Source organism: Podarcis muralis, chromosome 3 (genome assembly GCF_964188315.1).
Source record: "Podarcis muralis chromosome 3, rPodMur119.hap1.1, whole genome shotgun sequence".
NCBI lineage: Eukaryota > Metazoa > Chordata > Lepidosauria > Squamata > Lacertidae > Podarcis > Podarcis muralis.
In genome coordinates this window covers 114,012,152-114,038,774 of record NC_135657.1, presented here as the reverse complement: position 1 = coordinate 114,038,774, position 26,623 = coordinate 114,012,152, and the positions used below count along the sequence as shown (strand labels likewise).

General features: G+C 45.1%; 2 protein-coding genes across 4 annotated transcripts in view; one reads left to right on the top strand and one right to left on the bottom strand.

The window, feature by feature from the left end:
* Positions 1 to 955: 955 nt before the first annotated feature.
* On the bottom strand, positions 956 to 12,347 carry CKAP2 (cytoskeleton associated protein 2). Its single transcript, XM_028722099.2, has 8 exons — positions 12,238 to 12,347; positions 10,136 to 10,193; positions 8,133 to 8,968; positions 7,329 to 7,542; positions 5,696 to 5,863; positions 5,271 to 5,337; positions 2,898 to 3,246; positions 956 to 1,830 (listed from the first exon to the last, which is right to left on the bottom strand). The coding sequence occupies exons 2-8, from the start codon at positions 10,145 to 10,147 to the stop codon at positions 1,584 to 1,586; spliced, it is 1,893 nt and encodes a 630-aa protein (XP_028577932.2). The 5' UTR covers positions 10,148 to 10,193; positions 12,238 to 12,347; the 3' UTR covers positions 956 to 1,583.
* Positions 12,348 to 13,482: 1,135 nt separating this feature from the next.
* Positions 13,483 to 26,623, top strand: part of VPS36 (vacuolar protein sorting 36 homolog) — a 29,531-nt gene continuing 16,390 nt past the window's right edge. Inside the window, exons 1-6 of one of the 3 annotated variants that reach the window (XM_028722102.2) lie at positions 13,577 to 13,762; positions 17,135 to 17,203; positions 18,722 to 18,792; positions 21,469 to 21,583; positions 21,982 to 22,071; positions 22,562 to 22,648. In XM_028722102.2, the coding sequence (XP_028577935.2) occupies positions 13,667 to 13,762; positions 17,135 to 17,203; positions 18,722 to 18,792; positions 21,469 to 21,583; positions 21,982 to 22,071; positions 22,562 to 22,648 (528 nt within the window). In that variant the 5' untranslated portion in view covers positions 13,577 to 13,666. Of the gene's footprint in view, positions 13,763 to 17,134; positions 17,204 to 18,721; positions 18,793 to 21,468; positions 21,584 to 21,981; positions 22,072 to 22,561; positions 22,649 to 26,623 lie in introns of all 3 variants that reach the window. The other 2 variants (XM_028722100.2, XM_028722101.2) reach the window with 2 other exon arrangements.

Below are 26,623 nucleotides of genomic sequence, written 5' to 3'. Positions count from 1 at the left end.
GAATTTCAGTTCCAGTCCACCCTCTCTAAAAAGGAACCAATTTTGTTTCTGTTAAATTCACATCATCCTTATCAGTTGTCTTTCCTTGTTTCCATCCTTTTTCTAGATGAAGCCCCTTGGAGCAAGGAACTACCATCTTACTGGCTGTAAGCACCCTACATATGGATGGCACTGTGTAAATAACCTTTGAAAGTTTTAGAATTAAGTTTTGAAAAAACAATTGTAAGAACTACAAAAGGATATAAAGAAACTTTAAAAAAATGAAAATTGTTTGAATTTGTCATTATCTCCTGGTGCATTAAGTTTTCTTGTTGCAGGTCTCCATAGTGTCTTTGGATTAGAAGAGGAATCTGATTGTTTAGTATAGTTAAAGCCATGGCTTTCCCAGTAGTGATGTATGGAAGTGAGAGCTGGACCATAAAGAAGGCTGATCGCTGAAGAATTGATGCTTTTGAATTATGGTGCTGAAGAAGACTCTTGAGAGTCCCATGGACTGCAAGAAGATCAAACGCATCCATTCTTAAGGAAATCAGCCCTGAGTGCTCACTGGAAGGACAGATCCTGAAGCTGAGGCTCCAGTACTTTGGCCACCTCATGAGAAGAGAAGACTCCCTGGAGAAGACACTGATGCTGGGAAAGATGGAGGGCACAAGGAGAAGGGGGCGACAGAGGACGAGATGGTTGGATAGTGTTTTCGAGGTTACCAGCATGAGTTTGACCAAACTGCGGGAAGTAGTGGAGGACAGAGGTGCCTGGCGTGCTCTGGTCCATGGGGTCACGAAGAGTTGGACACGACTAAACAACAACAACAAAAGATCTCATGGAGCATCTACTCAAGTATAAAATATATTTGCAATCTACATTGGCTTTAGGACAATATATTTGAATCTGTTGTTTTCCTCTCTTATAAAGTGCTTAGCTTAATTCTTTCTGGAAGAAACGTATCACAAAAAAGTGGATATAAATTATTTTATTTTAAACATGTTACTATAAACCAAGATTTAAACATTCATTTAAAATGTTTTTAAACTTCCACAGTGGAAAAGTTCTATGGAAAAGTTATACAAACAGGTTTTTAAAGGGATAGCACTAAATTTTAGAGACAAGTTTTACAAGAGATTGAAAAAATTGCATATATTGAACAGTAGGGTTAGTAGTTACTGCTAGAATTGAATTAGTGTTAAGCCCAGAGGAAGTTATGAGTGTGCCATCTCAAGACCTGCTTCACATTTCTTAACCATGGTTAGGAATGTGAGCATTATGTCTGTACTGGAGCACGACTCAGAGATGTTTATTTTATTTGAAAATGAAAAATACACACACAATAAAAGACCACCTTATTCTTAGAACTTACACTTGCAGATTAAAGGCATATTACTAAACATAACCAAGGAAAACCACTTTGATGGTCACATCCATAAACCAAACAGATGGCCAAGCATTACTCACTGTTAAAATACATCACACCTTATACACCCATGAGACCCTTTTCTATTCAATACAGCTATTATTAGTTGCATCAAAAGCAATGTCGCTCGTGTTGTTTCTGATTATTTCAAAGAAACCTTAAAATTGTGCCATAATCACTCTTGACCTTGTTGGGTACAGAGTTTGTGCAGTGCACTGTTGTGTCTGTAGATGAAACCAATGCCTTCAGCTCCGAATTCTTCAAGTTGTTCAAGTGAAGAAACACAAGGATTGTGGTCTTTCAACATATCTGGCAACTTACACACCTTCTTTTGTATGCGGCTAGAACGTCTCACAGGAGTTAAAAATTTCAGATCCTTGATTGCAGGATGGTTACCGTCACCCTGAATTTTTTTATTTGTGCTTGGAGATCAATGAGGGAGGGAAAAGAGGTAGGCCATAAATACAAAATATTTGCAAGAGTACAACTTGTTATAACGCAAGCAGACATAAAGTTTGATACTGAATATTACTGTATTTTTCGCCCTATAGGACGCACTTTTCCCCCTTCAAAAATGAAGGGGAAATATGTGTGTGTCCTATGGAGCGAAGAAGCCATAGCCCCGCGACCCTCTCCTGGCTGGACAGGTGACACACGGCTATTGCAGCAGCCTCTTTAGCCACGCGCCACCTCTCCAGCCGGGAGAGCGCGCGCAGGGCTAAAGAAGCCCCCTGCGACCCTCTCCCGGTTGGAGAGGTGATGCACGACTATGGCAGCAGCCTCTCCGCTGCGCGCCTTTCCGCTGCTCCCTGACCTGCTCTTTGGGGCTGGTGGTGGGCTTCCCCCCGCCAGCTCCAAAGAGCAGGTCGAAAGGAACCTGAAGCCTGGAGAGTGAGAGGGGTCGGTGCGCACCAATCCCTCTCGCTCTGCAGGCTTCCAAGCTAGCCACCTAAAGGCGGCTGAACGCACCTTAAACGGCACCTTGTTTTGGAGGTGGAAAATTCTCCCCCTCTCTGTGCAGCGCCTCCTGCTGCTTCGCTGAAGGGGCGCTGGGCAGAGAGGGGGAGAATTGTTTTTTTCTTGTTCTCCCCCCTCTAAAACAAGGTGCGTCCTATAGAGCGAAAAATACAGTAATTAAGTTACTCTCTCTACAGAACTAATCTCAAACTGGCAGCCCAACAATGTTAGATGCACCAGGTCTGCTGTGACAGAGAGGCAACATATAAACTGAACTGGAGAGCCGGGTGAGAAGATTAGGACTTGTTGTGATTCACTGGAATGATCTTTCTCCGTTGCAAGTTTTACTTTGATATCCCTTGAAAGTCTTGCAAAATAAATGAATAAATAAGCCATACCTGGCAGAATTACCCCCCCCCCAAATACTTACTGATTTCTCCATTCAGCTTGAGATTGAACAAAGGTGTCAAATATAGTGACCCACCCACATTTGAAACCAGGTAGAGAATGTAAACCTGAAGAGGCAGCTTACCTTATCAAGGAGGGAGTAGTTGACAAGTTATACTTAATTAAGTACGAGCCCCCTTGGTCAGTTTCAGGAGTTGGGAACTCTAGTATTCTCTCTCCCTGTGCATTGCCGCTATCCTGCTCTTCATTTTGGAGAACTGTAGGCTTCTCTTCTTTATTTTGGTGCCTTTCTTCAACTGAAATGCTCTCTTGTTCAGGCTTCAAACAAGCCTCTGCTTTTTGAGAAGTCACTTCATTACCAGACTCCATCTTGTTATTGACGTTTAATTCCTTGAAAGCGTTTTGTATCTTCTCTTCATCTAAGTGAACTTCGGCCTCATGATTTAGAGTGATTTCTTTTTCCACACATTCCTCTGAAAATAGAAATACACTGTCATAAGTCAAGGTGACCCAGAACTTTTTCCTGTGAAAAAAAAATGAAATTCAGGGGTTAACTTACTCAATGTAGACTAGTACCATATCTTTTGATAGTTAAATCACATTCACTATGAAGTAGAATTTGTAGCACATTTTTGTTACAAAAATAGAATGAATGGTTGTATTTCCAAACAAGTTGCGATTATACGTTCAAAATAAGTATCTTGATAAAACCTGATGAAGAATGGTCCATCTTTCCAGAAAGGTAATTTTAAAATGTAGGCAACAAGCAGAGTCACAGTATAGCAAACCAAGGACAGAAATATCTTCACCGACTATACATTTCAGCTTTTAGAATGTGGAACGATAGCAACAGAGTTACAGCTAAGAAGTTTAGGAGCCAGATGCTTTAAGGCAGTGTTTCCCAACCGGTGTTCCGCGGCACACTAGTGTGCCGCGAGACGTTGCCTGGTGTGCCGTGGGAGGGAGGCGGGCGAGTCGGGCGGCGAGAGGCGGGGCGGCGGCGGCATATCCTGCTGGATGCAAATCCAAACATGGCGGGCGCCTCCCTCGCTCCTTTGTAGGCGGACCATCGAGAGAGAAAGAAAAGGAGGCGAAAGAGCGAGAGAAGGCGCCTGCGCGGAAAGAGGAGCGAGCAGTGCGCCTGCGCACCGCGGCACCCGAGTGCAGTGAAATTCCGTGAAGAGGGGAGGGGGGGCTGGAAAAGAGAGAAAGGAAAGATTTTTCATTTTTTTTAAAAAAAAAGGAAGAGGGAAAGAAGAGAAAAAGCGGCAGAAGCTGAGGGGAAGGTTTCCGTGAGGGAGAGAGAGAGAGAAACGCGGGGCTGGCGGGACCCCTCCTCTTCCGCCACGCGTCGCCCGCCACCGCCTCAGAATCTCTTCAGGAGCGGCGGCGGCTGCTCCCCCTCGCCCCCTTCCTCCCCCCAGCCCCCGGACGAGGGACGCGAGGCGGCGCCGCTGAGAGGACGGGAAGGCCCCCGGCGGCGGGGTCAGCTCGAGCAAGGAGGGGCGAGCGCTAGCCGGCTGGCTCTAGCCCGGCAAGAGGAGGAGCACGCCGTCGCTTCCACAGAGGCCGCCCCACACTCCCCTCCCCGGGCACTGGCGGGGAGAATGACGGAGCTCCAGTCCGCGCTGCTACTGCGGAGACAGCTGGCAGGTCGGTCCGTCCGTCGGTCGGGGCAAAACACACCATAGCGCAGGCAGAGGCAGGCAGGCCCGTCTCTCCCTGCCCCCCCTCGGACCTGGCCGGCCTGGGGTTTGCACCCCAAACATTCATGTCCACCCCAGCTACACAAGCCACACCTTGCTCTCAGTTCGATCTGTCAAATAAATCACCTATCATTCACATAAAGAACCTAGTCTATCCTCAAACGTCAGAATGTACCTCCTCTCTAGCTTCCCCCACTTCATCTAGGCACTTTCAGCCCTTACTTAACCCACCCCAGCCTGCTTACTCTTCCTTCATTTGCTATAAAAACTAAATACAGAGAGACTGAGAGCTGTTGACGAAGAGCTACATGTGTGTCTTTCTTCGATTCCAGCCAGAATATCAGCTTTGTGTTCAGCCAAACAGGCCCAGGTTGCGCACTGAATAAAGTATTTTATAATTTTTCATATTTCTGTTTACTTACTATTTCATAATAAAGTAATTATAAAATACTTTCTTTGTGTTTATTTGATTCCTATTAAAGAGAGTTACTTTATATATAGTCAATATAGGCACAGAGTTAATTTTTTAAACATTTTCTAATGGTGGTGTGCCTCGAGATTTTTTTCATGAAACAAGTGTGCCTTTGCCCAAAAAAGGTTGGGAAACACTGCTTTAAGGAACAAGGGAAAAAGAGGGAAAAAAGTTAATATGTTCATAATTGCACTCAAATTAATGGGCGCAGATAATCTCCAGTTAAAGTTTCTGCTTTGTTATAAAACTATTAAATTAAGGGCAACAGGTTGGGAGTTGGGGAGTGTGACCATCTTAAATTAAAAATAGTTAATCTTACCAGATTTAGATATGATTTTTGTTTTCTTCATAACATCTGCTAATGTACGCCGTAACTCATCCTTGGGCTAAAAGAAAGGTGATTTTGTTAGTACCAGATCATGCCCAAGTCAATTGTAATTAGCCAGTGTGCTGTAGCAGTTCGCACTGGACTAAGACTGGGAAGACTCAAGACTAAATTCCCACTTGGCCATGAAATTCACTAGGTGACTTTGGAGCCATCAACTTCACAGAGTTGTTGTGACGATAAAATACTACAGTATGTACACCTTGAGTTCCTTGAATGAAAAGTTAATAAAAATAAGCTTTTACGTGGTAGAGGATACAACCACGGAATTTTAGAAAATAAAACCTCATCTGCAGAATGCATAAGAATTATTCTAATTAAATATAAATGCTAACACAATAAAATTTAAGAATTCTTACCTGTGCTCCTGCCAGAATCGCCTTTTCATAGATAGCAAGGACCTTTTCAATGGAGCGAAACTGTTCGAGACGCATCTGGCATACCCAGTATTTGGCAAATTTCTTTGCATCTGGCACAGACAAGGTCAGCTTTTCCAAAGCGGAATGTATGTCATCACCTGGATAACCCTAAAGATAGATTATATGTTGGCTTACTTTTTAAAAGTTGTTACGTAATATGAATTCCAGAGGTTGCTAGTTAATCTGTTGCAGTGAACACTGAACTCTTGCAGCACTTTTTATAGACTAGCAGATTTATTGTGGTATAAGTTTTCAGAGACTACGGACCATGTCTTCAAAGCCTAGGGTACAGCAGAGACCCAATGCCTCCCCGTATTTAGCACAGAACTTGGGGAAGATCTCCTCTGTTGCAACCCACCCTCAATAAGGATGCTGGACCTCTCTGTCCTCTGCAATACGGCTTGTGCTGACTGAGGGCCAGTCAACAGAACTAAAGATCGTTACCAGTGACTAACAAATCTGTGGACCACCAGTTACCCCTCTTATTGTTCATCTTAAATTGAAAGTGAGTTGGGCCTGCAAGGGGGAGCCAATAGCATCTTTATCCCTGCTAATGAATTGTTTCCCATGTTCTGCGAGGGGTTTATCTCCTAAGCAAATAGCTAACAGCAGAATTTTTCCCTCAGGAGCCATCTGTTCGGATTATATTTTGCCTCATACTTGGGTGATCACCTCAAAACGAAAGCAACTCATGGGGAAAATGTGACTTTATTTTGTACAGCATGAATTCCTCTGGTCCCATGTATAATGGAGAAGTTCTTGCAACAGCAGGATTTTATCATTAAGGAACCTAGGAACACAGGAAGCTTGCCTTATACTAAATCTAGCTCAGTATTGTCTCTACAGTGACTGACAGCAGCGCTCCAGGATTTCAGAGTGGCAGTCTCTCTCAGCAAGACCTAGACATGAGAATGAATGAACCTAGGAGGGCCTTCTGCATGCAAAGCAGACGCTCTACCACCAAGGTATAACAAATCATCCATTAAAGCAATGACAAACCTAGACAGCATCTTAAAAAGTAGAGACATCACCTTTGCCAACAAAGGTCCGTATAGTAAAAGCTATGGTTTTCCCAGTAGTGATGTATGGAATTGAGAGCTGGACCATAAAGAAGGCTGATCGCCGAAGAATTGATGGTTTTGAATTCTGGTGCTGGGGGAGACTCTTGAGAGTCCCATGGACTGCAAGAAGATCAAACCTCTCCATTCTGAAGGAAGCCAGCCCTGAGTGCTCACTGGAAGGACAGATCCTGAAGCTGAGGCTCCAGTACTTTGGCCACCTCATGAGAAGAGAAGACTCCCTGGAAAAGACCCTGATGTTGGGAAAGATGGAGGGCACAAGGAGAAGGGGACGACAGAGGACCAGATGGTTGGACAGTGTTCTCGAAGCTACCAGCATGAGTTTGGCCAAACTGCAGGAAGCAGTGGAAGACAGAAGTGCCTGGCGTGCTCTGGTCCAGGGGGTCACGAAGAGTCAGACACGACTAAACAACAACAGAGCTGAATGAAAGTATTGAACATTTACATATACAATAGCTTATTTCCTCATGACTGTGGCTTAACAGAGGCCTCACCTCCTCAATTAAGTGCAGACATTCCACAAGGGTCTTATTGACGCTGTCACTCAGTAGTCCTTGTTCATCTTCGTCTGCAAGGGCAGACCAGAAGGATTCAACGGGTTCTTTTATAGTTTGATGAAAGGATTCTCTTTCAGGCAGAGTATAAACAGATATGGGAGGTGGCAGCTTCTTTAGCCCTTTCAATGGTGGCCGTTCAGCTGGTCGGGTTCTACAAACAAGTCAGTATATTAGTAAGTTATCAACATTCTGCTTTGCCCCATAATGTAATTAGGAATAGGCCATGCAACAGACCCAATGCAGATGTAACCCAATGACGCCCAAATGCCCAACCATGGGTAAATAACTGGTAGTAAACAAGAGGTAGGTTTGACTGGAGGAAAATGGACTGGTATGCCAAATTGGACCCCACTGTGGGCCAAGCGTGGCCTGCAGGCCAGAGGTTCCCCACCTGTGTATAGTACAGTGGTACCTCGGGTTAAGAACTTAATTCGTTCCAGAGGTCCCTTCTTAACCTGAAATGGTTCCTAACCTGAGGCGTGCTTTTACTAATGGAGCTTCCTGCTGGTGCGTGATTTCCGTTCTTATCCTGGAGCAAAGTTCTTAACCTGGAGCAACTACTTCCTGGTTAGCGGAGTTTGTAACCCAAAGCGTCTGTAACCTGAGGTACCACTGTATCAGTATCCTACACCTAAAAAGTTGACCTCAAAAGAATTTTGCTTGTTTTTGAGCAAAATAACTGGTGCATATCCTAAATTCACAGAGATCTAAGCCAACGTTATCCCCACACCTTTCTATTACCTTATTCCTTTTGCAGGTTTCGCTGGATTATGTTTTCTGACGCCGTCAGCTGATTTCAAAGCTGAGACAGCACCATGAGCTTCAGAAACAGGTCCTGTTAAATGTGGTCCAAGTCCAGTTTTTGTTGGAGCATTTTTCTTTGTTCTGTGCACAGATCTGTTAGCACTGACGAGCTTCACATTCCTATTAGGATTTCTTTGGGATGCCCCATTATTCCCTGGTGTTCTATTGATAGTTTTTGTCTCATGGTTCAGAATGGGCTTTGGCTGGCCAACAGGCACCTTCACAGGAGGCCTGGCTTGAAGTGAGAGAACAGCTGCAGGTTTGGCAATAGCAACAGACTTAGAAGTATTAACTGTGCTGGTGACTCTATCATCCTTTTTGTCTGCAATACTGCTTGTGGATTGAGTCCTCACTGTTGATTTAGGAGCAGCAGCCATAGTGTGCCTCCTATTCTCATGTTCTGGTTTTCTTCTGAAGGAGTTTATTTTAGATTCTACTATCCTACCACAATATGAGCCAAGCGCACGCTTCTCTGAAAGGGGTGGAACGAAGATGGGTGGTGCAGCTGTTTTTAGCACTTTCTCTTTTCCATTTCTTTTGAGTAAGGAGGTCTGGTTAAAGGACATGTGCTGGCTTTTCGTTTTAGCTGGTTCAAAAACAACTGCCAGGGGGCTACAGTTTGTTTTTGTACTAGCCAGAGGGCTACAGTTTTCAGCCAAAGAAATCTGCTTCAATATGACAGGAGACTTTAAAGCTTTTGGAGAAGCTAAGTTTTCCTCCAACATGTCATCCACTTGGGTCCATAGAGGTCCAACTGCATTTTCTTTGTTTTCCTGAAATATTAAATTAACATTATAGACCTTTTTCTCCACGCTTTCCAACATAAAGGCGGTGCACATAGCCACATGAAAAACAAAATGGCTATAAGAATATCTGCTTTACTTTTTCTTTAAATAGGAAAATGATATTATTTCAACACCATTATTTCCTATATTATCATAGTGTAATATACTCCAGAGAATAATCCTACCAGGTAATTAGAAATGCCAGACAAAAATCTCTAGATCTAATTCTGTTGTTAGAAACAGATGAAAGCTAGGAGCTAAATGACAGCTTAAACCTAGGTTATGGGCACAACAATGGAATATCTAGGCACATGGTTTTTTTTACAACAAGAATACAAAGCTGAAAATGAATGAACAGCAACTAAAATATTATGTCCATTTTTCACTTGGTCTAGTCCAGGCATGTCCAACTCCCAAGAGACTGCAATCTACTCCCAATATAAAAATACTGGCAGGGATCTCCCCATTGTCATTGAATGAACCAAAGCGACAGAGTGGAGGCATTCATTCCAGTTTTAAGTAATGCAAGCGGTAAGGGCCCCGCGATTGACTGCGATCAGCAGGGGATCTACCTGTCGATTGCGGTCGACCTGTTGGACATGTCTGGTCTAGTCTTTCCCCTGCCCACTCCCCTAATATTCTTAAGTCTTCTCCAGTCTTCAGAGAGCAGATGGAAGTGGGGAGGCAGAAAAAGGTCCGCCTTTCCTTCCACTCTGCAGTTTTAACCTGAAATCTTAGGCACAGAGCTCAGAAACTGCTCGCACTAATGAAATTCCCTGTTGCAAAATGCCCTTAGAACAATGGGAATTTTGAACACTGCTCCCCACCCCATTTTCATTGTATGTAAAGCAATCAATCAAGAACTGTGAAACAGTATGTATGGGTATGTAGATATGTGTGTAATATAAATGTAACGAGCAAGAAAAGCCGGTTTAGACTTTTTATTAGTTAATTTATAGTTAACATTTTTAAACAAGTTATAAAAGCTACTAATGCATTATTAGAGTTATGATCTGGAAATTCCTGGGCTTATAAATAAATTTAGCTGTCTGTCTTTTAGAAATAGATTCCTCATTCTCTTCTTTAACTACAAACTAGTATAATCCACCTTGAGTCCAAAATTCAAGTGAATGAATACAAGAGACATATACTTACAGGACTTTCCATTTTTTGCTTCACCAATAAAATTGTCCTGCGGCTTTTGCTTGACAAGCTGTTAGGGGACCAAAAAAACAAGAGCTGAGCACCAGGATCGCTTAACAAGAGGGCATTCCCAAAGCTTTGACACCACAACTGAAAAAAAGCCTTATCCTGTAGACCCACACTTCAGACATAGCTTTAAACTATGTACACTGTCCTGTCCTAAGCATCGCGTTCATCCATTTCTATGAGCCTAGGAGGAGCACGGGAGCTGAGCCTCTGCCAACTGATCTAAAGAGGGAAAGGAGGGTCCTCCGCACAGAGGAGGGCAGCAGTTTAGAGGCTGGTCGGAGCTATGGGAACACGGCAAGCAAAGGAGATCCTGACAGCTTGCAAGTCTGAGCCCCACATCCTGGCTGTCATAGCACCGGAGACTGACGCGTTTTCAAAGAGAGAATAAAGAGTAGCCTTATGTCTCTGCGGATTTTATCATGAATATGGGGATGCCGCAGGGGTGCGTGTTGAGCCTGCGTTTATATACGCTCTATACAGCTGACTGCGCCCCCAAATACCCCAGTAATAAGATCATTAAGTTTGCAGATGATACAACGGTGGTTGGTTTAATCACGGCTGGAGAGGGGGAGGACCTGTTGATGGCATTTTACCATTGTACTGTGGAGTGTATTAACTTATGGTCTGTGTGTGTGGTTTGGGAGCTGCACGGCCAGGGGAAAAACAATGCTGTCCAGGGTTCTAAAGACTGCAGAGAGAATAACTGGGTTCACTCTTCCCACCTTAGATCAAATCTATGCTGTCAGGTGCCATAAGAAAGCTGCAGAGATAGCGCAGAATAGTACACACCCCAGAAACAATCTCTTTCAGCTTCTGCCTTCTGGAAGAAGGTATAGGGTTATAAAGACCAGGACTAGCTGCCTGAGAAACAGTTTCTATGCAAATGCAATTCTGGTTTTAAATGCATCATAAGTCTCTATAGTATACTGTATTTTAAAATAGGGTTTCAGAGTTTTTAGGGGGTTTTGAATGTTTTATGTAGATTTTCAATTTCATTGTTCCTTATGGGACAATGACAATGAAGATATTGTATCGTTGTGAACGGCCCTGAGATCTACAGACGAAGGGCGGTATAGATATGCAGATGACACAACCTTGATGGCAGAAAGTGAGGAGGAATTAAGGAACCCTTTAATGAGGGTGAAAGAGGAGAGCGCAAAATATGGTCTGAAGCTCAACATCAAAAAAAACGAATATCATGGCCACTGGTCCCATCAAATCCTGGCAAATAGAAGGGGAAGAAATGGAGGCAGTGGGAGATTTTACTTTCTTGGTCTCCATGATCACTGCAGATGGTGACAGCAGCCACGAAATTAAAAGACGCCTGCTTCTTGGGAGAAAAGCAATGACAAACCTAGACAGCATCTCAAAAAGCAGAGGCATCACCTTGCCAGCAAAGGTCCGTATAGTTAAAGCTATGGTTTTCCCAGTAGTGATGTATGGAAGTGAGAGCTGGACCGTAAAGAAGGCTGATTGCCAAAGAATTGATGGTTTTGAATTCTGGTGCTGGAGGAGACTCTTGAGAGTCCCATGGACTGCAAGAAGATCAAACCTCTCCATTCTGAAGGAAATCAGCCCTGAGTGCTCACTGGAAGGACAGATCCTGAAGCTGAGGCTCCAATACTTTGGCCACCTCATGAGAAGAGAAGACTCCCTGGAAAAGACCCTGATGTTGGGAGAAGGACGAGATGGTTGGACATTGTTCTCGAAGCTACCAGCATGAGTTTGAGCAGACTGCGGGAGGCAGTGGAAGACAGGAGTGCCTGGCGCACTCTGATCCATGGGGTCACGAAGAGTCGGACACGACTAAACAACTAAACAACAACAACAATGATGATGATGATGATAAATATAATAATTATAATATGGGGAACACCCGCCCAAGCGACAACGGTCTGCTTGAATGCATGGCCCCGGGCCAAAGGGTAAAATTCTGTTTTATCTGCTTGTGGAGGAACCACAGACGACTCGTCATCACCACCCCTCCCTGCGCGGCTGGGGAAAATTATTATTATTATTAAATCAGCTTGCGTTATCGCGCTCACCTGCGTGAGGAGCTCGACCGGACTTCGTCTCCGCAACTGCCACTCTCCTTCGCGGCGACTCGCAACTCCGGTTTAAATCACGCGCGAGGCGAAACGGTCTTCCGGCCAACGCGATTGGCCCGAGAGCTTGAAATCGTCCAATTAGAATGAACGCGCGCGGGGAGGGGGAGATGCGGTGCTATTGGCTGCTGGGGTACGGCCGAGTCCGCCCACAGCACCGCCCCCTCACTTCCATATATGGGGCGAGAGCTGTTGCTCCAGGCCGGTTTCTGCTTCAAACGAGGAAAGTGCGCATGAGCGGGAAGGGCAAATACTTTTCAACGGTCCATTCAGGTTCCTAGCGTGGGAAGAGGGGAACGCATGCATGCAAATACTTCGCAGGAAAGGAGGGTTGGGGGTATGGAGGGAACTTTTTATTATTATTGTTTCGTCCAAGAGCGCATATATGCATGTGTGTAATTTAAATGTTGGTGTTAATAATTGCATTCATTGTGCATGGGATTGTCTCTTGAGCTGCCCTTCCTCTTCATCTGACTGTGTGTGTGTGTGTGTGTGTGTGTGTGTGTGTGTGTATATATATATATATATATATATATATATATATATATATATATACATATAAATTTGTATTTATACCCCGCCCTCCCCGGCCAGAGCTGGGCTCAGGGCGGCTAACACCAGTAAAATTACAATTAAAAAACAACAACCAATTTAAAATACAGGTTAAAATATAATTGAAAATGCAGCCTCATTTTAATAATAATAATAATAATAATAATAATAATAATAATAATAATATTTATTTATACCCCGCCCTCCCCAGCCAAGGCTGGGCTCAGGGCAGCTAACAAGCAATAATAAAAACAAGTTGAATGTATACAACTTAAAAACAAAATTAAAATACAACATTAAAATATGGAAACATTAAAATATTAAAATGTAGTAGACTTAGGTAGTTAGAAGTGTAATGCAGCAGCAGTATCCCCTGACTTCATGTTTGGAGTGAAGCATCTGGTCACTTGAGGCAACAAAAAGCTTTGCTTTGAACTGTGGGCGGGCAAAGAGATGGATGTTACTCTTGTTTATCACATTTGTATACATGGATCATAAATACAAACCGTCTCTGAAAACACAAAATACATAATAAAACAAGAGCAAAAGCAAACGTAACCCACCCACCCAGTTGAAAAGGTTATAGATGGTTTAATTAGTCAAGGGGCTGGGAGAAGGCGAATACTTTTGATTGATTGTGGAGGCGGGATGCGCGTGCGCCGTTCCCCCCCTCCTCCGCCCGCCCCAAGGCGGCCTCCTCGGCGCCGCTTCGCCCATTCCCCCCCTTCCGAAACGGGGAGGTGCCGGAGGGCGGCTCCGCCATCCCCGCCGCCTGCCTTCTTGCCGAGGGAGGGAGGCCGGGCTTGGCCTAAGCGCCATGGACCGCTTCGGCTGGACCAGCGGCCTCCTGGAGATCCACGAGAACCTGGTGACGCAGCAGCGCGGCGTCCGCCTCTACGACGGCGAGGAGAAGGTCGGGGGAGCTGGCCGCGGGGCGGGCGGGCCTGGGAGCCGACCCCGGCCTGGGCTAGGCAGGCAAGGCAAGGCAGGGGCGCAGGCTGGAGGAGGAAGCAGGCAGAGCTTTCCTCCTTTAGAGAGGTCCTGATTGCCCTGAGGAGGATTTTTAAAAAGGGAAAAAACCTCCCGCAGAAAACTGAGGGAAGGCGCTCTGCATCTAGAAAGCTAGGGTGTCAAGGGGGAGATAGGCTGCTGCTGCCCCTCTCCGCTCCGTTTTCTACATGCAGGGAGTATTTTGCTCGGTAGTTCGAAGCCCGCCACCTGCCAGGCACTGTGAAATGAAATACCCCCAACAGCACTCTGTGGGGCTTTGGCTGATTACCTGTCGCAGGTATTGGAACTGTAGATCATCCCTAGGCAAGGTGTCCAGAAGTATAGTTTTGTTTTTTCCCAAATTTTTTTGCTGATTTTCACAAAATTATAGACAAACAAACAGGTAAAGGTAAAGGTACCCCTGCCCGTACGGGCCAGTCTTGACAGACTATGGGGATGTGCGCCCATCTCACTTAAGAGGCCGGGGGCCAGCGCTGTCCGGAGACACTTCCAGGTCACGTGGCCAGCATGACAAAGCTGCATCTGGCGAGCCAGCACAGCACACGGAAACGCCGTTTACCTTCCCGCTAGTAAGCGGTCCCTATTTATCTACTTGCACCCGGGGGTGCTTTCGAACTGCTAGGTTGGCAGGCGCTGGGACCGAGCAACGGGAGCGCACCCCGCCGCGGGGATTCGAATCGCCGACCTTTCGATCGGCAAGCCCTAGGCGCTGAGGCTTTTACCCACAGCGCCACCCGCATCCCTTAACAAACAAGTAAAAGGTAAAGGTACCCCTTCCTGTACTGGCCAGTCTTGACAGACTCTAGGGTTGTGCGCCCATCTCACTTAAGAGGCCGGGGGCCAGCGCTGTCCGAAGACACTTCCGGGTCACGTGGCCAGCGTGACAAGCTGCATCTGGCGAGCCAGAGCCGCACACGGAAACACCGTTTACCTTCCCGCTAGTAAGCGGTCCCTATTTATCTACTTGCACCCGGGGGTGCTTTCGAACTGCTAGGTTGGCAGGCGCTGGGACCGAGCAACGGGAGCGCACCCCGCCGCGGGGATTCGAACCGCCGACCTTTCGATCGGCAAGCCCTAGGCGCTGAGGCTTTTACCCACAGCGCCACCCGCGTCCCTAACAAACAAGTAAACAAGCATAAATCATAACCTTATTAAAATTAACATTGTTAAGTGACTTCCTCGCTTCCCCTTGGTTGAATTTCAATGCATATCCTTTTAACGGTTTTCCAAATCATAGTTCTTATAAATTTAACTTGAATCTTTTCATTTTGAAATTAAACACATTAATTCATCACTTAACTTATATAAAATCCCAAGCCAATAAATATCTGCAAGCTATTTCCAATTAGTCAGAAGTATAGTTTTGGATCGAATGGAGCTTTGTAGTATCGGAAAGCATCAAGCAAGGTAGTGAATTTGTTGCAAGAAGGGTGCGGATTGTGGTTCTCTCTCCCATTACAGTACTCATTTCGGTGTCTTCCTCTACATTCCAGCTTTGTTTTTGAATCGGAGCTTATCAATACAACATCTTTTTAAAGTTTTCATGCCTGCATCTTAAGTAGGTTAGGCTTGCTAAAATATCTGGATTTTTCTGTAGTGTTCATACACAGATCACATGTGGAGTTTTTTGTTTTCTTGTATTATTACGCTGTAATAGCATCTCACCTTTGAAATCAGAATAAATGAAGAAAATCACACTGAAACAGTGTCAGAGCAAAGCAAGTCATTGAGATCCTTTGCATAGTGCAGTTGGTGGTAGATAGCCCTGTTTGGAGCAGGCTGTGAGGTCGTTCTTGCCTGCCTGCCTCACTCTCCTGTTCCTTTCCACAGGGCAGTTTGCACCTCTGGTTTAGAGAAAGCTTAGTCAATTGACATAATAATAATAATAATAATAATAATAATAATAATAATAATAATTATTATTATTATTATTATTATTATTATTATTATTATTATTTATATCCCGCCCTCCCCAGCCGAAGCCGGGCTCAGAGCGGCTAACATCAAATGTATAACACATTAACATAAAATCAGACAATCAATTAAAATACATTCTCAAATCAGATCAGGATCAGAATAAAATCCAATCAGATGGCAACCCGCAGATTAGGGTTGGGGACCTTAAATGCTCACCAGGCCCAACTGTTTGTGCTGAACTCATATGGGCCTGTGAGAAAAATTGGGAGGCCACTTTCACGCAAGTTCTTATGAAAGGGGAGAGGGAGTCAGACTGAACCCCGACCAAAGGCCTGGCAGAACAGCTCCGTCTTGCAGGCCCTGCGGAAAGATGTCAAGTCCCGCAGGGCCCTAGTCTCTTGTGACAGAGCGTTCCACCAGATCGGGGCCACAGCCGAAAAAGCCCTGGCTCTAGTTGAGGCCAGCCTAACCTCTCTGTGGCCTGGGACCTTCAGGATGTTTTTATTTGAAGACCGTAACTTCTCTGTGGGACATACCAGGAGAGGCGGTCCCGTAGGTACGAGGGTCCTAAGGAGCAATGCAAGTGCACAAGGTTTCATCACCACACCCTGCAAGTGTAACAACTGCGCCAAGAAGCCTGCTCTAATCTACAAAAAGTTTGCCTCATTTTATTATGGATTTCACAGTATCTGTGGTTCATATGCATTGAAGCTACTTCATTCTAATTCATACCAGTCTTTGCTGTCTGGTATTCCTGGGAAATAGTACTTTAATTCCATCTTCAATGTCAAAAGAATCTCCTCTCATTTTGCTACAGGAAGTGACAGACTATATGTAGGGACCTGAATTTCAAGATTTCAAAGGCGGAAGCACCCATGAACCTGTTGCTCATGCTTGCTTCAACCAGTTCTGCCTACCTGCACAATCTAGAAGGAGCCGAAGCAAAAGTTGATAATTGAAATTTCAAATGGAGAAGGGCCATGGTTCAATGGTAGAGCAATCTGCATTGCATACAGAAGGCAATGATCCCTGATATCTGCTGGTAGCCCCTGAAAAGCTGCCGGTCAGTGCTGACATGGTATAAGGCATTTTCCTGTATCCCTAAGCTTTGGTTTAGCATAAGAACATTTGGAAAATTTATCTCTCCCTGTGTGCCCACCAAAACTGCTCTAGAAGTTCATCCAGCCCTCCAGATTTGAGGGGGGAGTAGAGGGAGAAGCCCGCTGTAAGAACATATGCCCTGCTCACTCAAGGTGTTTAGTAGTATCCAGCAAGTACTCTGCATGATTTTTAGATTATGTATTGGGCAAAAACTGGATGAGACATAGATGAACTGAAATATATCTTCCTTACCCAGGTAAAGTTTGATACGGGCATATTGCTTCTGAGTACGCACAGATTGATCTGGAGAGATCAGAAAAATCATGTAAGTTTCAGCACTCTGGTATGTCTATAATTTCCATATAATATGCAAAATAACAGTAAAGTTAATTTGCCTGTGATGGTTGTGTGAGCAAACTGTCTCCTCCAAACAAACCATGTGCCGTAAGAACACACATTGGAACACGCCCTGGTTATGGCCTGTGGTATGTTTTGGAGCAAGACATAGCACAAATCTGGGCTCAGACATAGTGCTAAGCCCAAACATTGGCTATATTCCCTTTGCTGTCTCTGCAGCAGAACCTGGGGGTGAGCAAAGTGGCTGCTATTACTAAATGTGAACCAACACACATGCCTGCTCATGCTAAACCATAATTTGACCTGGCATTACATAATTTGACCTGGCAACCCAATTTAGGGTTTAGACAACATGCTGCATTCTGATTAATCAAAACTGAAAGCGAAAATTTCTGATCTCCTTGCAGCCTCTCTAAAGGAAAAGGGAGGGTTTGGGGTGTGTGCAAGCCCAAGGGGAGATTTTTTATTGTTTTCAGCATGCGACTGGTTAGGTGTGTGGGACATGATTTAGAGAATTGTGAGTTAGCAGCCTTGCATCTTCACAGGGTTTTACTGTCTTTAGCCAATCTCCTACTACTATAACTATTATTAATTCAAACAAAAACAAAACCCCCTCCATTTAAAAGGCCATAGATTAATTTTATTCTTTGCTAATTAAACAATTGGTTTCAAGAATAAAAATTCACGAGGATTACAACTTTGGAAATGATGAAATAAAATAGATCTATGTAATCTGAGGTACAGAGATTTAAATATGTTAATAAGCCCAAAATGTTTACAGTTGCAGCACCAAAAACAGTAAAAAGCAGTTTATACTTGCAGGATAGCTTAGGCAAAAAAATGGGTCATTTTGAGCAATGTGTTGCTGTTGTTACCGTATTTTTCGCCCTATAGGGCACACCGCCCCATAGGACGCACCTACTTTTTTTTGGGGGGGGGGGGAATATTGGAAAAAAAATTATTCCCCCCCCCCAGGCATGGGGCTGGCGCGGGGGAAGCCCGAGCTTCCTCCGACCCCAGCCCCCAGAACAGCCAGCTCCGGAGGGCTGCGCAGAGCCGCACGAAGCCCGGGGCTGCAGGCAGCTCTGCGCAGCGCTCCAGAGCCCGGCGCGACCTCACGCCGGGCTCCCGAGGGCTGCGCAGAGCTTCCTGAAGCCTGGAGAGCAAGAGGGGTCGGTGCGCACCGACCCCTCTCGCTTTCCAGGCTTCAGCGAAAGCCTGCATTCGCCCCATAGGACGTACACACATTTCCCCTCCATTTTTGGAGGGGGAAAAGTGCGTCCTATAGGGTGAAAAGGGAGCTTTTTTCTCCACACGCCTGTGTATGAGAGTAGCAAGAATGGTCTAGAATGGCAAGAATTCTACACATGAAATGCTTCAGTGCAGAACTTGGTGCAAAAACAATGTTGTGATTCCACAGTCTTAAAATAAGAGCAGGATTCAATTAAAATGTCTTTGTTTTTATTCTCTCTATTGCTACTTTTAGGAATGTTGTATGGCTATTCCTCTTTCCCAAATTATCTTCATTGAAGAACAAGCAGCCGGGATAGGAAAAAGGTAGTACTGTGAGTTTGTAGCAAAATCTGTTATGTTGGGGACAGTTGCTTCCCTGGGTTATTTGGAATATTCAGTATTTCACAAGCATCCAATCCATAATGCATCCTTATTTTCCTTTCTCAGAACTTTATTCAAGGATGAGTGGGGTTCTCGGCAGTGGCGCCCTCCCTGTGGAATAAAGGGATGCCTTCAGATGTCTATGGAAAGTCATATAATTGTTTATCTCCTTGACATCTGACGGGAAAGCATTCAACATGGCTGGCACTACTACCAAGAAGGCCCTTGGCCTGGTTCCCTGTAACTTCACTTCTCTCAATTAGGGAACCGCCAGAAGGACCTTGGAGCTGGACCTCAGTGTCTGGGCTAAACGATGTGGGTGGAGACGCTCCTGTTATAATTTGTTCTACGATACATGTAACCCACCTTGGGTCTGCTTGTGAAGAGTAGACGTATAAGTGGAATTGATCAGCCTGTTGCTGTAGCTTCTAGTAGGGCTGGCTACTTAGTCCAGGGAGCTTGGCATGTTTGTCTTCCATGAGCTTTGCAGCTTTTCCATTAGTGGCCATCAAGGTAAAGGTAAAGGGACCCCTGACCGTTAAGTCCAGTTGCGGACGACTCTGGGGTTGCGGTGCTCATCTCACTTTATTGGACGAGGGAGCCAGCGTTTGTCTGCAGACAGCTACCAGGTCATGTGGCCAGCATGACTAAGCCACTTCTGGCAAACCAGAGCAAAACGCCATTTACCTTCCTGCTGGAGCGGTACATATTTATCTACTTGCACTTTGACGTGCTTTCAAACTGCTAGGTTGGCAGGAGCAGGGACCAAGCAACAGGAGCTCACCCCGTCACGGGGATTCGAACCGCCGACCTTCTGATCGGCAAGTCCTAGGCTCTGTGGTTTAACCCACAGCGCCACCTGAGTCCCACTGGCCATCAAAGCATCTTGTAAAAAATATTATCATTTACCTATGCACAGTGTGAAAAGCAGTGACAGTGCGCAACTGCTGTCCGAGTTGTGGTAGTACAGCCATACCTCGGGTTGAAGTAGCTTCAGGATGAATATTTTTGGGTTGCACTCTGCGGTGACCCGGAAGTAATGGAGCGCATTACTTCCGGGTTTCGCCACTTGTGCATGTGCAGACGCTCAAAAGGATGTCACACGCGCAGAAGTGGCGAAATGCCACACGTGCAGTCGCATGTTACGTTCACTTCAGGATGTGAACGGGGCTCTGGAACGGATCCTGTTCGCATCCACAGGTACCACTGTACTGCTGCTTGTTGGAACCAGGTAGGGCAGGGCAGAGGAAGCACTCGCTCGGTGGCAGCAGCGGGTATGGCTACATGCACACCTTTGCCCCACTGCCATCCCAGCACTTCTGTCATCAGCGCCATACCCCTCTCCATCCCTGTCCCAGAAGGTAGGAGGGCTGCCACTGGCAGAGGCTGCTGCTCCTAACCTCATGGGTATGTTTAGCCTGGTGAAGAAGAGACTGGGAGACGATACGATTTGTTGTTGTTGTTTAGTCGTTTAGTCGTGTCCGACTCTTCGTGACCCCATGGACCAGAGCACGCCAGGCACCTCTGTCCTCCACTACCTCTCGCAGTTTGGTCAAACTCATGCTGGTAACCTCGAAAACACTATCCAACCATCTCGTCCTCTGTCGCCCCCTTCTCCTTGTGCCCTCCATCTTTCCCAGCATCAGTGTCTTCTCCAGGGAGTCCTCTCTTCTCATGAGGTGGCCAAAGTATTGGAGCCTCAGCTTCACAATCTGTCCTTCCAGTGAGCACTCAGGGCTGATTTCCTTAAGAATGGATGCGTTTGATCTTCTTGCAGTCCATGGGACTCTCAAGAGTCTCCTCCAGCACCATAATTCAAAAGCATCAATTCTTCGGCGATCCAGCTCTCACTTCCATACATCACTACTGGGAAAACCATGGCTTTAACTATACGGACCTTTGTTGGCAAGGTGACATCTCTACTTCTCCAGATGCTGTCCAGGCCTGTCATTGCCCTTCTCCCAAGAAGCAGGTGTCTTTTAATTTCGTGGCTGCTGTCACCATCTGCAGTGATCATGGAGCCCAAGAAAGTAAAATCTCTCACTGCCTCCATTTCTGGACGATACGATAGCAATGTTCAAATATCTAAAGGGCTGCCATTTGGAGGATTGGAGGAAGCTCCAGAGGCTAGGACCCAAACCAATGGATTCAAGTTATAAGAAAGGAGATTCTGACTAAACAAGAGAGCTGTCTGATAGTGGAATGGACTCCCATGAGAGGCGATGGACTTCCTTGGCTATCTGCCATGTATGCTTAAATTGGGATGCCTGCATTGTAGGGGGTTGGACTAGATGACCCTAAGGGTCCCATCCAACTCTGCAATTCTATAAGTTCCTTTTTGTCTGCCTTGAATCTTGTGTTAGAGAGAGCGAGAGAGAGAGAGAGATGAAATATTCTGAAAACTATTTGATGTTTAAAATTCTTAACAACTGAATGAATTCTTGAAAATTTATAAGCAACATGTTATATTACATTCCATTGGCAATATTTTTAGCCTGTGATAAAAGACTACATAAAACTTTAAAAATCTACATTTGTTAATATTTAGGAAGCAGCCTTGCCTTTTTATAACTACAGGGCACATACTGATTTTCTCTCTTCCTCTTCCCATCTCTTCAGTGCGAAAATAGTGGTTCATCTTCATCCAGTACCTTCCAACAAGGAGCCTGGCCCTTTCCAGAGTAGTAAATACTCATATATCAAACTTTCTTTCAAAGAACATGGACAGATTGAGGTATATATGTATTTTTAGCCTGATGGGGGTGAGGTGATATTGGGATAGATTTTATAAATTTCATGTGTGTAAAGATAAAGCCTGGGAACTCTCAGCATGGTTAAAATGAAAGTTTTGCAAGACTTAAATGGGTAAAAATAAATAAATCATACGGGTATTACTGTTTATTACTATTGTGTCTTGCTTGTAACATGCTGGTATGGACCGCTAAACTTTTGAGATCTGTAAAGATAAGTGATGCAGTAAAACTCAGTCCGTTACACATTTGTAGCTTTGAGAAATTACTTTTATGAAATTGCTTTTATTTATAAAATACTAAATATATTCAAATCAATTACAGTGCAGCCTTGGAATTAACCTCCCTCCTTTCCTCCTTTCTTTTTTAAACCTCTGCACAGTTCTACAGAAGGCTATCGGAAGAAATGACTCAGCGGAGGTGGGAGAACATGCCGGCTTCTCAGACCATTGATGTTACCAAAGGCTCGCAGGTGTTTATACAGTCTCTGATTATTGGACCTCTGCTTTCAAATAAGCATTTCAATAAGTATCCTTTTTGCTTTACGCAGCTGTTTTTTTATGTAACACTCTCCCCCCACCCCACAATGTTAATTGAAATTGGCTATTATTGACAGGTAATGTAATTTGAAAACATGAAGCTGATTATACAGTTGCGTTTAGACATAGCACTAAATGAGGTGCACTAAATGTGCACTGACCTGCACAGCCTCCCGACGCCCTCACAGTCGTGAGAATACCCGACAGAGCTTGTCTCAGGCCACAGAATATTTAGGGGGCCCGACCCCTCCTTGAAATTTTTTTGGGGGGCCTTGCACCCCCCTGGCTGGCACCCCTGGTTGTTTCTAAATACACCCCATGTCCCTGATCTCACAGATAAGGCAGGCACAGACTTTACTTGTGTCCAAAAGGAGGGAACTCTAAGCACTTCCTTCATAGCCCTTTTGTTGTATTTTTTTCCAGACTGGGAGAATAAGAGCTGCAGGAATTGTAGGTATTGAGAGAAAATTAGAAGAAAGAAGAAAAGAGATGGATAAGAACATTTCCGAGGTGAGTAATATTGGAATTTCATGTGCAGATTTTTTTTGGTAACTCTTTGAGTCGTTGGAAGCTGCTGATAGGGAGAGTCTGTAAATATATTTGGATCACAGTCATTGTGTTTGGGAGCCAGATGTGTTATATGTTTAAAAATATATAATTTTTAAATAGTACCGGTGCTTATGGGCTTTTGCAAAGGATGTATCCCCTCTCTACAAATGCAGTTATTGCACTTTTTACGGGGCTGTTGCACAAGATATAGGTGTCTTATCATGAAGTGAATGCTTCTTTTGTGGAAAAAATATTTTCCTCCAGTGCTTGCATAGCGTAATTTGTTATTTGGGAAAGTTAGTTTAAGTTGTCTGTTGCTTCAGTTTTCTGTGCGCTGCTTAGAGATAGTTTTAATAAATTAAGCGGTATAGAAATTATATGGTCGAGTAATCAAAAAGCCACTCCTCCTCTAGCCAGTGCATCAGTTGCAATAGTGAGAGCTGTGTGCAGCATGCCTGTATAACCATCACATACACCGTATTTTTCGCCCTTTTGGACGCACTTTCCCCCCTCCATAAATGAAGGGGAAATGTGTGTGCATCCTATGGGGCGAATGCAGGATTTCGCTGAAGCCTGGAGAGCGAGAGGCGTTGGTGCGCACCGACCCCTCTCGCTCTCCAGGCTTCAGGAAGCTATCCGCAAGCCTTGGGAGCCCGGCGGGAGTGCACCCCGTGCTTCGCGCAGATGTCCGCAAGCCTTGCGAGCCCGGCAAATTTTTATTTATTTATTTCCCCCCCCCAAAAAAAACACACAACGAGGTGCGCCCTATAGGGCGAAAAATACGGTAAATGCCTGTGGTGTAACTGTCTTTCACACCACCTTAAAATGTTCTATATTTTAGAGCAGAGCTTTCCAAATTTTTCATGTTGGTTGACTCACTTTATAGACATTCATCATTTCACAACACGGTAATTTAGTTTTGGGACGCGGGTGGCGCTGTGGGTTAAACCACAGAGCCTAGGATTTGCTGATCAGAAGGTCGGCGGTTCGAATCCCCACGACGGGGTGAGCTCCCGTGGCTCAGTCCCTGCTCCTGCCAACCTAGCAGTTCGGAAGCACATCAAAGTGCAAGTAGATAAATAGGTTCCGCTCCAGCGGGAAGGTAAACGGCGTTTCCATGCGCTGCTCTGGTCCGCCAGAAGCGGCTTAGTCATGCTGACCACATGACCTGGAAGTGGTACACCAGCTCCCTCGGCCAATAAAGCGAGATGAGCGCTGCAACCCCAGAGTCAGCCATGACTGGACCTAATGGGCAGGGGTCCTTTTACCTTTAATTTAGTTTTACTAATCCCTTTCCAGCCCCAGAAGGAATGCAAGGAGCGCTCGTGCAACACACCCACACACTGCGGCCGGCACACTAATGTGTCACAAATCACAGTGTGCAAAGCTCTGTTTTAGAAGCTGCACTGTCCTGCTGTGTTGCTCCTTGAGTTTTGCGCCTTCCAGCCTCGGCATCGCAGGGCATATTTCAAGTGTTAATTTTTATAAAGAGTCAAACCTATATAGCAGGCATAGGCAAACTCGGCCGTCCAGATGTTTTGAGACTACAGTTCCCATCATCCCTGACCACTGGTCCTGTTAGCTAGGGATGATGGGAGTTGTAGTCCCAAAACATCTGGAGGGCCGAGTTTGCCTATGCCTGCTATATAGCAATCCTTTCCTCCTCCATTGCTTTGGACAAAGGTATTGCCGTGGTATCACTGGATCAGGCCTGGGCTGACTCAAAACGTTGTACACAGAGAAAAAATGCAGGCTTTTCCAATTGTCCGAAGAGACCCAAAAGCATTTTCTAAGGGTTAGAAAAACAAAGAGCCGTTTAAGGGCATATGAATGCAGCCTAGCTAGTGGCAAGAGGCAGAAGGAAGAAGGGGGATTGGGAATTCTATAAACATGAGGGTTTATCTTTCCTAATAATTTGCTTCCTGGTATTTGTAACAGCTTGTTTTTGTTTATCACTTCTAGCTACTGTGATTTTTGTTTCTGGTGGTAGAATTTCCTTGTTTTCAGAACAAGATTATACCCACATCATTGTCACTCCTTATTGTTTACTGCAACAAATTGATCTCTGTCGTTTTTATAAGGATTTACTTTCTCTCCTCTTTTTACAACAGGCACATACAAATTTAGGGTGGAGCTGAACAATATAGGAGCCCCTTGTTTCCTGCTGGTCTTCCCCCACCCCATATAGTAAAAGAGGTTGCATTATAAGATGGTGTGTTGCTGTTCATTTTCCACCACCTTCCCGCTACACTGCATCCCATGAAGTACAGTGGTGCCCCGCAAGACGAATGCCTCGCAAGACGGAAAACCCGCTAGACGAAAGGGTTTTCCGTTTTTGAGTTGCTTCGCAAGATGATTTTCCCTATGGGCTTGCTTCGCAAGGCGAAACGTCTTGCTAGTCTTGCGATTTTTTCCCCGCTCCCCCCCCCCTTTTTCTAAGCCGCTAAGCCGCTAATAGCCTTTTAGCAGCTTAGCCGCTAATCCTTTAATAGCCGCTAAACCGCTAATAGCACTAATCCGCTTAGCCGCTAATAGGGTTGCTTCACAAGACGAAAAAACCGCTAGACGAAGAGAATCGCGGAACGGATTCTTTTCGTCTTGCGAGGCACCACTGTAGATTGGGAAAGGGTCATCTTACAGCACAATGACTATTTATTTATTTCCAAGCATTTCTACGTTGATTAATATTTCAAAGGTCTCTAAGCAGACATGCGGCATGTTCTCTTTAACTGTGTGGTGGGGACGCAGGTGGCGCTGTGGGTTAAACCACAGAGCCTAGGACTTGCCGATCAGAAGGTCGGCGGTTCAAATCCCCGCGACGGGGTGAGCTCCCGTTGCTCGGTCCCTGCTCCTGCCAACCTAGCAGTTTGAAAAAACGAAGTGCAAGTAGATCAATAGGTACCACTCCGGCGGGAAGGTAAACAGTGTTTCCGTGCACTGCTCTGGTTCGCCAGAAGCGGCTTAGTCATGCTGGCCACATGACCCAGAAGCTGTACGCCAGCTTCCTCGGCCAATAAAGCGAGATGAGCGCCGCAACCCCAGAGTCGGCCACGACTGGACCTAATGGTCAGGGGCCCTTTACCTTTACCTTTTTATCAGGGAGGGCTGGTGGAGAAAGAGCCTTGAGGCTACTGTTCGCAGCCGAAGCAGCCAATTTTCTTGTGCCACCAGTAGAGAAAACTGCCTTGCATGCAGAAGATTCTAGGTTCAATAACCTGCAGCTGCCGGTAGGGCTGGGAGACAGCCCTGTTTGAAATCCAGAAGAGTTTGCCTGTCAGGGTAGACAATACTAAACTAGATAGACCAATGCTCTGACTCAGTATGAGGAGATTTTCTGTGCCCCTCTGTTGTTCTCTTCCACTCTGTTTATCAGAGGATAAAAGAAATCAAATTGTGGATGTTGAAAACACAGGGAAATCTGCTTTGTACTTATCAATCAGTTTCTTTCAGAACTTGTGCCCTGCGTTACAGACTGGGTTTCCTGCACCTGCTGGTTGCTGCTGATAAAAATTCATTCCCTTAGTTCTTTGTTTTTCTGAGGAAATTCCTGTTAGGTGTGTGCACATTCTCCTTTGTACTTGGGCGTGAATCAATTAGACAGGGGAAGAATTATTTACAGCATGCCCTTTATTTATCTAGATCTGTTTTTCTCTCTTTGCTGGCTTGTTTTTCTGCATGTTACTGACAACATGCATAAGAAGTTATAGGTTTGATCATTTCCATTAGGTTAGAATAGTGAATTTGGTGAACAAATGGGGAGGCAATGTTGCATGCAATAATGTCTTGTTAAATGCTTCCAGATTTTGATGAGATGTCAGGTTTATGTTTGCAGTTCATGGTTTTCAATTGTTTGCCATACTTGTGTTGGCTTTAGCTGTTTTGATTTCCCCCCAATTAGTTTTAGTGTTGTTTATCATGCTGTTTCATATTGTATTT